The following is a 12,590-nucleotide window of genomic DNA, read 5'->3' on the forward strand; positions in this document are numbered from 1 at the left end:
AGCAGCTGAAGAAATTTTCAAGGTAACATGATTACACTATCAAAATAATCTGAAAGGAATTCATGTTGCTAAATTATAGCTGGATGTGAAATTCAGTAACATCCCAATGGCAGCATACAATTCAGTATCATGTCTGCTGGGCAAGTGAGCATACCCAGCGTCCTCAACTAGGAGCTCCTGTAAGCGTAGAGTCCAAGCACTCCCTGACTTCTCTCCAGAGCTATAACAGGCACAGAGCAGACCTTAACTAGGACTTTTGAAATTGTAACTCCAAGAATTTTATTTAGTTTTGAGGGTGGATAAGGGATAGAAAAAGAACAAGCAACTAAAACTGTGATGGTGAAAATAACTGAGTTCAATAATCTGTTAGTTTAGATAGACAAAAAGGGTCCAAAGTCATGAAAAGGTTATTCCTCAACCCTCATGACTATTCCAGTGAGGTTTATATAACTACTAAAACAATAAAAGATTATAAATGTCACATGCATATAAACCTCCACACATTTATACATATTATCAAAACATGATATTGCTTTGTATTCAATGGATTTTAATGTTAAAATATAGCATGTAGAGGGAAAAACAGTTTACTCTCATGGTAAACTCAATTTTAACTTAAAATACATCACTGTGGAGAACACTGGTAACTACATGACTATGGTACTGAACTCAATTAAGTGTGAGATGGTTTTGAAACAAATCAGAAGATTGTGCAGAGCAGAAGCTAGAGTAAAATAAAGGAAAGGTGGAGGGAAGGATAGGATATCATAAAGGTATAGAGAAGAACAGCAGTGTAGAAGGAAGTCGGGAGGCAGAGTGGAGGGATGGGAAAGGGGAGGCAATGTGGAATGAATTCTTAAAAAAACATTTATGTGCATCCATAAATATACCATAGGGAATTTCATCTTTATGTATAAATAAAAATAACCAATAAAATATAAATAAATAGATGAGCAAATAGAAGTCTGGCAGAGTAGAGGAAGGAGAACAAGGGAGGAGAGGGAGAACAGAAGGGAAAACCATGAGAGAAAGAGGCGGGTAGCAAACGGAAATTGAATTCCATGTATGTATGAGTTTGTCAGGATGAACCCAACTACTGTGCATAACTATAAAGTTCAAATAAAAAATAAGATGAAAATTTAAAAGACAAAATATTATTGCCTGAAAATGATGATTCTAAGATATCGCATATTTCTTCTGTTCTTGATTAATTAGTGGTGAAAGATGCTACTAGTGAAATTGCAGTCTTTGTTATTCCAACTTCAAACGATAAAATGAATGATCTTTAACTAAATTGCATTGTTACTGAAATCTAAATGGATGAGATGTGTGTCAAGTGGTCACTACTGTTCACTCATCTGTTAGGATGTCACACTCACTGTCAAAGTGACTTCATTCATTCACTCTCAAAAACTACTCTTTCTTCAAGACACAAAGCACTGGGAAAAAATGTCTGGTATAAATATGTTTTTGATCAATAGTACATGTTCTTGTTAGAGCAGATGTCACATCTGTCTCCTGTCCTTGTAGACCCTCAGTCCTAGTGGGACTCTATTATGGTTTAGATATGAGGTGCCCCTCAAAAGCTCATGTGCAAGATGATGCAAGAATGTTCAGAGGTGAAATGCTTGGGTTATGGAAGCCTTAACTTAATCAGTGGATTAATTCACTGATGTGGATTAATTGGATGGTAACTGTCCTTGGTGGCATGCCTTTGGGGTTTATATTTTGTCCCTGGTGAGTAAAGCTTCCTTTGCTTCCTGTTGCCATGTACTGAGCTGCTTTCCTCTACCATGACTTTCCACCATGATGTTCTGCCTCACCTCAGGCCCAAAGCTATGGAGTTGAACATATATGCACTGAGACCTCTGAGACTATGAGCCAAAATAAACTTTCCTCCTCTACATTGTTCTTGTCAGGTCCTTTGGTCACAGCTATTAAAAAGCTTACTAAAACAAACTCTCAGAACACTCTCGTTTGAGGGACTGAGCTGGCAGTTCCCATCATGTAGAAGCTGCTGTGAGAGGGAAGAGCCCTTCTGAAAGACAGGTGATCAGAATTTGAAGCATTTCTGTAGACACTCTTGAGGTACTTATTCAACCCTCAGACTCTCAGGGGAATCCTAATTCGGGCAAGACAATATGAGGATTAGTATCTCCTACCATTTGTGAGAAGATAGGAAAGCCATTGTTGCCCCCACAACCTAGGTTTTAATGTCCTCTAGTTACCTGGTCCTGATCTTGTGTGCTTGGGGTAGAGGACAGAGAAAGAAGGACTGGCAGTGTTACAAAGTCTAAGGCTCTTACTATGGGTAAAAGGTAACATTTCATTGAGATATATTTTGGGTTTTACCAGTTTGTGTTTAGGATAAAATAGAAGATTTAGTGAGATCACCAGTACAAACTCTTTGTTGTTCTGTTGGCAAACGGTTCTTCTTGGTGTACTCAGAAAGTGACGTGTCTTACTGAGTCATCTTTGTGCCTGGTGCATTCCTAAGTACTCAATATACCATTCCCAGGAAATTTTCACTGAAGTTTTCTGGCCACAACTATTATTTCCTTCATTTAGCCTAAAATTCATGATTCAAAGGTGTAAAAGTCACTCAATGAGTAACTGCTAAATGAGATGTTGATCTGATGCTTACATGATAAGAAAGTTAATATCTTTATCTAGTTATCACTAATAAATACATGATAACACTGAATAAATATAAGCAAATTTTATTTTAAAACATATAATTGCCAGACGACAATGACTTTATTCTTGATACATCTCAGTGGCCTCATAAATCATGAGTTATACACACACATTCCTCTCAGTCGGGTGGTGTGGAAAGTTCTAGTCTATTTCAGTGAAAACTGGGAGTAGACCCACTCAAGAGGCTGCTGTCTGAGGAGCAGCAAATATCATGCATCCCTTAGTGAGGTGTCAAAGGTCAAATTTTCCACCTTGGGGTGTGAGAAAGGTGTGATTCTAATCGTTCCTCCCACTTGCTCAGAAAACTCTAATCTGGGAAATATTTTTATAGCGATATGGGGAGGTAGGACAGGTAAAATCAGTCATCAAGACTTCCAAACTCTTTATGGTCTTTCGTTACTAAGAAATATGACTTAGTAATATTTTGCAACAAACTGCAAAGTCTCATCTTGTAAACTGGTCTGAAAGTTCATAGATCTAAAGTCTATTCTCTCCCTGAAGCTCTCACAAGAACACTCCTGGTTTATTACAGAGTGAGGACTGTCCTTTTAGTGTCATCCTCATTCCATATATGCTCCTTCACATTAGTCTTTCTGTTTTCCTCTCTCTCATTCCTCCTCTCTCTGAACCTCCTGATTCCATCTCACTCCACTTCTGGGTCAACTTTTAGTCGCAGTTCTGGACTCCACCAAAAGAGGGAGCTGGAGGTTCCTCAGGAACCTCAGTGAGTAAAACTCCCTTGGACTTTGAAACTTGCCTTCTCAATAATTTTGCTTTTCCTTGACTGCTTAGTGCAGCATCATGTCCTTGAACCCACATTCCATGAGAGAAAAATAAGGACAAAAGCAGTGGGTCAGGGGACAAAGTCCATGTTGAAACCTGGGGTCATAAGAGCAAAGGGACAGTGAGGCTGAGGATCTATGGGAAGCCTCCTCTAGTGCCATACAATGTCCTCAATCTATGCTAGATGCAGGACAGAGTCTTCAACAGAAGAGTATCCTAAATCCCAGCCCTAAACTCATATAAATTGATGAAATTTTATTCTGGAAATTTCCATGCTGACATGGTAAAACTTTGAACTAAGGACTGAGATGTGTGAATGAAGGCAAGGAAGAGATGAACTAGAGATAAGGCCCATTTGGGGCCCTTCAAGGAAGGGATCTGTGGACAAGGTTATGAGGATGGCGAATTTCCCTCTGGAGGTACCAGGCAACTTAGCACCAGCAGGGAGGAATCCTTGACTCAGACAGCAGGGGGTACTGTAGCAGAGCACCTGAAGTATCTGGTGGGTGTGTTCTCAACTGTACAACCAAAAACTTTACTCCCAAACTTATTTCCTCTCCCTTATGCTCTCTGGGGACACTGTAGTGTGTCAGGCCAGGTCCTTCTTACCGTTTACCCCTCACAGGACTAACATCCAAAAGAAGGGTCAGTCTCAGGGCACAAGAGGGACTCTGTTGATTGAAGCAATAGATTTTCAGAAAGTTCACCTCACTCCTCTGTGGTTGGGGAAAGGATAAAAGTGATTAGTGTTTTCTTAACACAGAGAGAGACTTCAGAAATGGGGCCCAAGGAGCATCCTACTATGGCTTGGACCCTGATCTTTTTTGTTTTCCTTCTTCTCCATTAAGATGCTTGGATCCTCAGAGTCTGGGAACCTGATCCCATGAGGAGACAGAGGACTGCCTTTTCCCTGGTGTCCACACTTTGTTTGGGGGCAGGACTTCACACTTACCCTGCCTGTGTCTTTTTTTGTTTTCTTCATTTAGGGTTCTGGACACAATCTGGTCTGACCCAGGAAACCTTGGTGTCATTCCTTGACCAGCCTAGCCAGAACTTTGCATCCTCATTCCTTTACATCTGTTGGTCACAGCCTTATTTCTGCCTAAGTGGACTGAATGTATATGCCTCCCCCAAATTCATAGGCTGGAATCCTAATTTCCAAGGTGAAGGTATTAAGTCATGGAGCCCCAGGGAAGTGATCAGGAGAGGAGTGCATGGATTAGTGACCTTATGAAAGAAGCCCTGCAGAGATCCTTCACCCCTCTGCATTTAGGGGCAGAGAAGGAGATGGCTATCTATAGAGTAGGCACTCACCAGACACAAAGTTTGTCAACCTTGGGTTTCCCAGTTTCTCGATTGTGAGTTATGTAATTCTATTTTTAATAATATGCATAATAGAGCATATTTTTATCAGTTCAAACTAAGGCTCCTACTGAGCCTATTTCCTCTTCATTAAGTGGACATTTTAATAGCAACTGAACGAAAAGGTCATTCTCTAAGAAGTTTATTTTAAATGTCCAAGGTAGTGACGTGTCAAAGATTGCCCTTCTCTTTTAGGGAAAATTATATATTCACTGTGTTATTCATTCCTTGTGGGTTTTTCATGTGAAATAGCAAACCCCTCAAGAACACAGATATGGGACTGGAGTTGTAGTTCAGTGGTAGAGCACTTGCCTAGCATGTGTGAGGCACTGAGTTCGATTTTCAGCACTGCATATTAATAAATAAATAAAAATAAAGGTCCATCAACAACTAAAAAAAGTGTTTAAAAAAAAGGGAACGCAAATATTTTTAGTGTTAGTGATATGGAGCTGAGCCCAGTGCTGAACACAAAAACATCTGTCAATATGCATGGAGTCTCAATGGAAACTTGCATAAAGAAGAAAAATAGGATGGAGGAGACTGAAAAGGGTTTCTATGGAAATATAAAATGTGCTCAGAGATGGAGAAATCCCCAAAGAATCCCAAGTTTAGGTGAAGGTGGCAGAGGGAAGTGGACCCTGTGTCAATCAGGCGGACTCAGAGTCTGTGTTCTGTGTTGTTCCATCACCACCCTCTGGTAATACTAGATGATAGACCTCTATGTCTACAGACACTGAATAAGTGTAACATGAAGAGGCTATAGATGGGGACATATTTGCATAATCTTCACTTCCTCTAGGTCAGCAGGGAAAGGATAAGAGAGGCCTATAACAGTCCACACCAGGTCTGAATTCCAGAAGGGTTATATTCACCATGGCCGGGACCCTTCTCCTCCTCCTGCTGTTGTCTCACTTCTCAGGTAGGGGCAATCCTCACATATCTAGGACCAGGTTCCTGGCCTGAGACAGTTCTCTAGCTAGAATCTATAAGCAGCTCTACCTTTGTCCTTGATTGCTCACTGATGACTCTGTGTTCACAGGTTCCCTCTCCCAGCCTATGTTGACTCAGCTCCCCTCCATCTGTGAATCTCCTGGGGCAACTGTCAGACTCTCCTGTACCCTGAGCAGCGGTTATGTTGTTACTGGTTACCACATATCCTGGTACCAGCAGAAGCGAGAGAGCTCTCCCCGGTTTCTGCTACGATACCATTCAGACTCAGATAAGAACCAGGGCTCTGGAGTTCCCAGCCGCTTCTCTGGATATAAAGATGCCTCAGCCAATGCAGGAATTTTACTCATCTCTGGCCTTCAGCAAGAGGATGAGGCTGATTATTACTGTCTAACACTTCACACTAACAGTGGCACTTACACAGTGCTTCAGACCAAGAGGGAAGTGAGATTAAAACCTCCCCATTGTTCTCCCTGCCTTATGCTGTCATAGCTGCATTGTCTGAGACTAAGTCTGAACTAGGAGGTGACTTCTTAACACCTTCTTGGCAGGCAATGGAGTTTCTACTAATTATACATGTGAAAATCCTCCTTTTCCTTAGGTAAAATTTCATATACTGCAAATAACTTCTCCTTACCTTGACATTTTTTCAATGGCATAAATCACTTCTTTTGGCTGTTTTCTCCCAGGAGGAAAGAATTCCACCTGTGTCCAGCCCAGCATCTAGGCCTGACTCAGAGACTTGTATGGTTTGAGAATCTGGTCAGTCATGGATTCAGTCTGCCCCAAATCCAGCCCCACTTATCAGCTTCAAGAGTGAGGTTACCTTCCTTTTACATGCTAGTTCCAGCTAGTTATGATTTGAATCTGAAAAATTCCACCAGAAACTCAATTGTTAAACGCTTGGTCTGTAGCCAAAGGTACTTTCGGAGGTGGTGGAATCCTTAGAATGTGAGGTCTGTTTTCAAGGAAATTAGATCATTTGGGGAGTGCCCTTGAAGAGGATATTAAAACTTTGACCTCTCTCCTCTCTTTCTTTGCTTCATAGTTGCCATGAAATAAAAAGAACTCCTCCACTATGCATTTCTACCATGGTATTATATGCCACTACAGGCTCAAGGGACATGAACTGAAGTCTATGAATCTGTGGGTTAGGATATACCTTTCTTCCTTACCTCTTCTTTTATCTCTAGTTATTTGTCAGAGCAATGGAAATCTAATTAACACACACTCTCTGGGGACACCTTTTCCTCTAGAGACTCAGAAGAAGTGATTCTCTATGGAAACAGGGATGCAGAACTAACAGAATCTCCTCTATAGTGAGTTGTGACTATGCCTGTGACCTCCCATTGAGCACAGTGACCTGTAACATCAGTCTTTCACCCCACTGAGTCAGGTTCTGTAAAAATCTGTACTCTTCTGTACCTTAAAATATCTGCTGTTCATACTGGTACTTCAATGAGGCTGGAGCCACTCAGGAATTATTGACATTCTCAGATAAGAATCTACTTCCCACAAGAGTGTTGGGGGTGAATCAGAGAGATGCCTTAGCTATGTCCATACTCTAGAATTTCAGAAAGTTGACTCTGGGAACACTTTGTCCCGGTCTGACCTCAACTCCTCACCCTTTCTCTGAACGTGATTTGCTGAAGGATTTATGGAAATGGCTCATCAGGAATACCTTCACTGTCAATCTTTCCATGCGCTGACTTCAAAAAACAGAGTGAAACAAAACACTCTGAGAGTGACTCCAGAGTCTCAGGTTGACCTGTCCTGAATTAGCTTTGACTGCCTTCTGTTCCTCCCCTACTGTATGAGTCCATTAGGGTGGTTAATTCTCTAGACAATTAGAGTTTCAATGATGGAAAAAAAATTCAAGGCCAGAAGCATCCCTGGGTTTGTCAGACTCACCATGAGATACTGTGCTAATGATTTTGGTGACTAACTCTGATGGAAAATTATATATCCATTTGTATATGCATATATATATATATATGCATATGTATGTTTATTCAATAATTATCATCCAATATCAATCGTGGATTAGGTCACTAGAGACCATAATGGTATTAGTATTTATAATGTGAGTTTAAAAATATCTGACATACAGTAAGTGCTACAGATCTGTTGAGTAGTCAAGAATAATAAGAGACTCTGACACATAGCTCAAAGAGACTGGAAAAGTTCTGGGAAATCCTTTTATCTCTCTTTGCAACTCCAGCCCTTCTGCACTTCCCCCAATCCCACTCCACCCTGAGTGCATGACCCATCTGATGAGGGAGTCCATGGGCCCTGGATTCCACTCTGAGGCTCTGGCTATTGGCTGCCTCCCGGGAAGCTTGAGTCCTCCATCACCTTCCCCAGGTGGAAGAGGATAGGATTGGCAGGCCTTTCTCTCTATGATAACAAAGGGATTTTCTTGAGAAGCCCTCTTTGTGTTTTCACTCATGAACTCTGCCCCATCTAGGGTACAGTAAATGGGCTAAGGAAACTGGCCCACCATAGTGGGAGGAGGTATGTGATGACAGAGGGAGATAGCAGATTTCATTTGGCCCATGCAGAAGTCATGGAGGGATTGTTAACAGTCCCTGCTCTTTTGCCTAATGAGTGCAGGATATGTTCCCACTGAGGGTCACTCACCTATTATTCCAATCACACAATAATCTGAACAGCAGACTAATGTCATTCTTCTCAGATGACTTCTGAGGAGGCCATGTCTTTGAAATGTAATGAGCACCCAGCAGCACAAGGAGCTCCTAGATGATATAAGCCTCTGCCCCTCTGTGGGGGCTGATAAGTGCAGGAGCAATGCTGGTGTCTGATGTGTCTCTGGTCAACTCCAGGATATTAAGCCCAGCTGCAATAAACTCTGGTACCTGGCCACTGGGAAGCCGGGCCCTGAAGTACTGTGCCCTCTGCTCTGTGCTCACTGGACCCAGTAGCTCTGTTCTCCGGGATCTCAGGAGAGGCACCACTCTATATTCAGCCTTCACCACTCTCAGACTCTGAAGTATCAGGGGGAGGGTGATGATTTGCATGAAGGGATTTTTTTCTGTCCTTACATGAGGGACAGAATAAAAGTCTGTGGGCAGTTCTGCTCAGCTGTATGCTAAGGAAGTAGATCCCAGAGCATCTCCATCATGGCCGGGACACATCTCCTCTTCATCCTCCTCACTCTCTGTTCAGGTAACTCTCTATGGAAAGAAAAACTGATGGTGGGACAACTCTGGTCCATCTTTCCCATTAGGGGGTAAACATAGCATAGATATTAACCCCAGGTTCATCTCTCTATGTTCCTACCCTCTCCGTTCCAGGGTCCTGGACACAGTTGATCCAAGAAGCTTCCATGTCAGTGTCTAAGGGGCAGAAGGTCACTCTCTCCTGTGCTGGAAATAGCAACAATGTTGGAACTTATTATGTAGGCTGGTATCAACAGATTCTAGGTGCTCCCCCCAAAACTGTAATGCTTGGAACTACTAGGCCTTCAGGGATCCCCGATCGCTTCTCTGGTTCCTATTCTGGCAACACAGCCACCCTGACCATCACTGGGTTCCAACTTGAGGATGAAGCCAATTATTACTGTTCAACATGGGACAAGAGTCTGAATGCTCACACAGTGCTCCAGGTGCATGGGGAACTGAGACAAAAACCTGCTCTTGCCCTCATAAGAGGCTGATCATCCCCTGACTGCAAATGACAAAAAGGATGACTGTTGCAGACCGTACATGCAAGGTCTGACTCTCATAGCATAGGTCCAGCCCAGAGAGTTCATCAGCAGGCCAAGTAATCCAAGCCTGTAATCCAAGCAGCTCGGAAGGCTAAGGCAGGAGAATCAACTGTAAGTTCAAAGCCAGTCTCAGCAACTTAGCAAGCCCTAAGCAACTACGTGAGACTCGGTCTCAAAATTTAAAGAAAATAAAAAGGGCTGCAGATATGGCTCAGTGATTAAGCTCCTCTGGGCTCAATCCCTGGTAATAAAAAACAAACAAATAAAAAGAGTTAGTCTTGTTAAACCCTTTTGTGTTGCTTATAAAATAACGTTACTATCACACAAGTTTTAATGTATTTTTATTATCAAATATAACGCACTGCGTGAATACTGCAATGATGTGTCTTTTTAATATAATCAATACCTGGATACTTGGAATGGTCAAACTTTTTAGCAACTATGAATAGCAATACTAGGATAAATAGAATAATTTTCTATGAACATATACACTTTCCTTTTTTCAAGGTATATAACTATAAGAGGAGTTTCTGAATCATATGATAACATTTTTGAGGAAATGACATTCTGATTTTCAATTGTGGATGTACTAGTTAATATTTCCAAAAGCAATACATGAAGTTTGTAGTCTCTCCACATTCTCAACACTTGTTTTCTGTATTTTTGCTGGTGGCCATCTTAGTGGGGAATAAGGAAGTTTCAGGCTGTGGTTATGATTTGCATTTTTCTAAAAACTGGTGATGTAGTGCTCTTTTAATGAGCTACAATTTTCTCTTTTATCACGTTCTGAGGAGACAAGGGCCTGAGGATCTCCCAAGAATCCTTTGAGGGTAAAAAATTTTAGACTGAGCTATGATGGAAGTAAACACACAGGCTGCTCACCTCTATATAGCAGAACACCCTTATTAAAGAACATAATTCCTCTCAGAGACAGGAGAATTGGCCAAATGAGAAAATTTACCCACGCTGAAAACAGAAAATAGAAACATCTTATAGAATCTGCCTAAACCAGACCCTGCAGCCTCAGGACTCACACAGGGCTCAAGATCTGCTCTAGGGCCTCTTCCTGGGAGAGTCATCGCTCAGCCAATAAGAAGACAAACACCAGGCCCCTCATTTGTCTCCCGATGCTTTACTATCTACTGCTTCACTGGGAAGAAGGATTTTGGATGGAGACTTACCTCCAGCCCTTTTTCCTACACTCCAGCTGCCCTATTCATTACCATACTGCTCCCATAGCAACTGGACAAACACATGACATGGAATGCGGAAGGCTAGGCTATGTGTAAATACAATTTCTGTCAAGGAGAATGAACTATAGCCTAAAGGTATATAAATATAGACCATGCTCATGGATAGGATACCTTCCTACTGTACACATGGGAACATATGCTCATTTGATATGTAACATAAGAAATGCATTTTAATAAATTTCAGTCAAAATTTGTCATAAATTTGACTTTCTTCCCCTAAAAGTGAAATATTAATAGTTAAATATAAATATTAAATAGTTAAATATTAAAAGTAAATCCAGAAATAAGCTACAATATTTTATGAATGAACACAAAAGATATGGAACACACTCTTAAGTATTTAGGAATAAGTTAAAGAACAGCTTCAACAGCATGAGGATGTTGCTGGAATAAGAAAATTAAATTTAAAATTTTAGAAACAGAACTGTGCATGAAATTTGACTGATGCCATGTACCAGTCAGATACAATAAACTCAACTGATAAAAAAAACATAGTTGTTTCTAAATTTTACTTCTGAATTTAAAAAAAAGGTGCAGTTCAGAATAATATCTATGGAAACTATTATTTATATAAATTTGAAAATGTGATCAGTCTCATCCCTAGTGGAGTAATTTGAACAGGATTCAACAAACCATTTTGATGTACTGGAAAAATTCACAATTGTCGCTGGCTCTTTGCGGTACCAAATCCGCGGATATTTGTCACCGCCTGCAGCAACAATTTGTGTGGGTCTTTATAGGTGGTGGACTAGAACCTGAGCTACTTCTATTTCTGGGCTACTTCCTTGCTTGCTTGCTTGTTTATGGAGGATAGAGGAAATGAGGCTTACTTGCTTTGAGAGGAGAGAAAGAGGCTTTGCTTAAGAGAGAGAGACTACACTTTCAGAGATCTGTATCTTCTTAGTTCTGCTGCTTCTTAAAGGTGCACCCTGCATCCTGTGAACTAAGGGTGCATCTATCTGAAGTGCTTCTTAGTGATGCGTCCCACATACTGCGATCTACCTATCTGTGACCTAGAGGTGTGTTCTCAATTCTCCGCTCTGTGATCTACCTTCCATCGCTGCCTGCTGCTTCTTTCTGCTAGCTGCTGCTTTTTACCTTCTTCCTACTGTTCGCTTATATTCCCTCCAAGAGGTGGAGGGCGGAGCTACGCCAGTTGAGATCAGGCAAGGAGACAGTTGCCCAATCACGAGCAGGCGCGAGCAGGAGCACCCAGGAACACCCGTGCACGCGTACCTCCGATGTGATCAAAACAACTTCTGGCTGGCTGTCAGGCGCCATCTTGGCGAGTCTGCATGGCATAGCCCCCAACACACAATAACATTGGAAACTTTTGGTTTTTTTTCCAGTGAATAGTGTCAATGATCTGGCAAGCTGCAGAAACCAGTTGGGTTCTTAGGTCTCAAGGTCAAGGGAATGTGTGTGTCCTGTGAGCAGCAGGCACTGCTGTGGAACTGTCCTGTGGTTCTTGTACAGCTGCTCAGAGAGGATCATTCAACAAAAAGAGCCCTAGCCTAGATCATTGTTGTGCTTAGCAACTATGTCCTCTCTGGTTTGAATAAGTCTCCTGAGCAAGGGCCTTGATCTTGTCTGGAGAGGAGCTTCCTCACATGTCTCCCACACAGTAAAAAGCAAACCTTCATTCTATTCAGTCTGCAGTGTAAGCGGAGCTCCAGCACCATGTCTCAGGAAGGAGCTGGAACTGTGCTGCCTCTGCAGAATTGGACTGGGGACAATATTGGTTATGCCTGGCCCCACTATGTGGAATAGAAAACTATGTCTATCATGGTCTGGACTTCACTTCTCCTCCTGCTTCTCTC

General features: G+C 41.8%; 2 gene segments (V, D, J or C); both read left to right on the plus strand.

Moving 5' to 3' along the window:
* The first annotated feature begins 5,673 nt into the window (after positions 1 to 5,673).
* LOC124991448 (immunoglobulin lambda variable 5-39-like) lies at positions 5,674 to 6,282 on the plus strand. The segment is given in 2 exon segments: positions 5,674 to 5,761; positions 5,882 to 6,282. Coding segments are annotated over 2 exon segments (447 nt in total).
* Positions 6,283 to 8,854: 2,572 nt separating this feature from the next.
* LOC124991450 (immunoglobulin lambda variable 1-51-like) lies at positions 8,855 to 9,466 on the plus strand. The segment is given in 2 exon segments: positions 8,855 to 8,976; positions 9,105 to 9,466. Coding segments are annotated over 2 exon segments (408 nt in total).
* Positions 9,467 to 12,590: the final 3,124 nt, after the last annotated feature.

Source organism: Sciurus carolinensis, chromosome 8 (assembly GCF_902686445.1).
Source record: "Sciurus carolinensis chromosome 8, mSciCar1.2, whole genome shotgun sequence".
Taxonomy (NCBI): domain Eukaryota; kingdom Metazoa; phylum Chordata; class Mammalia; order Rodentia; family Sciuridae; genus Sciurus; species Sciurus carolinensis.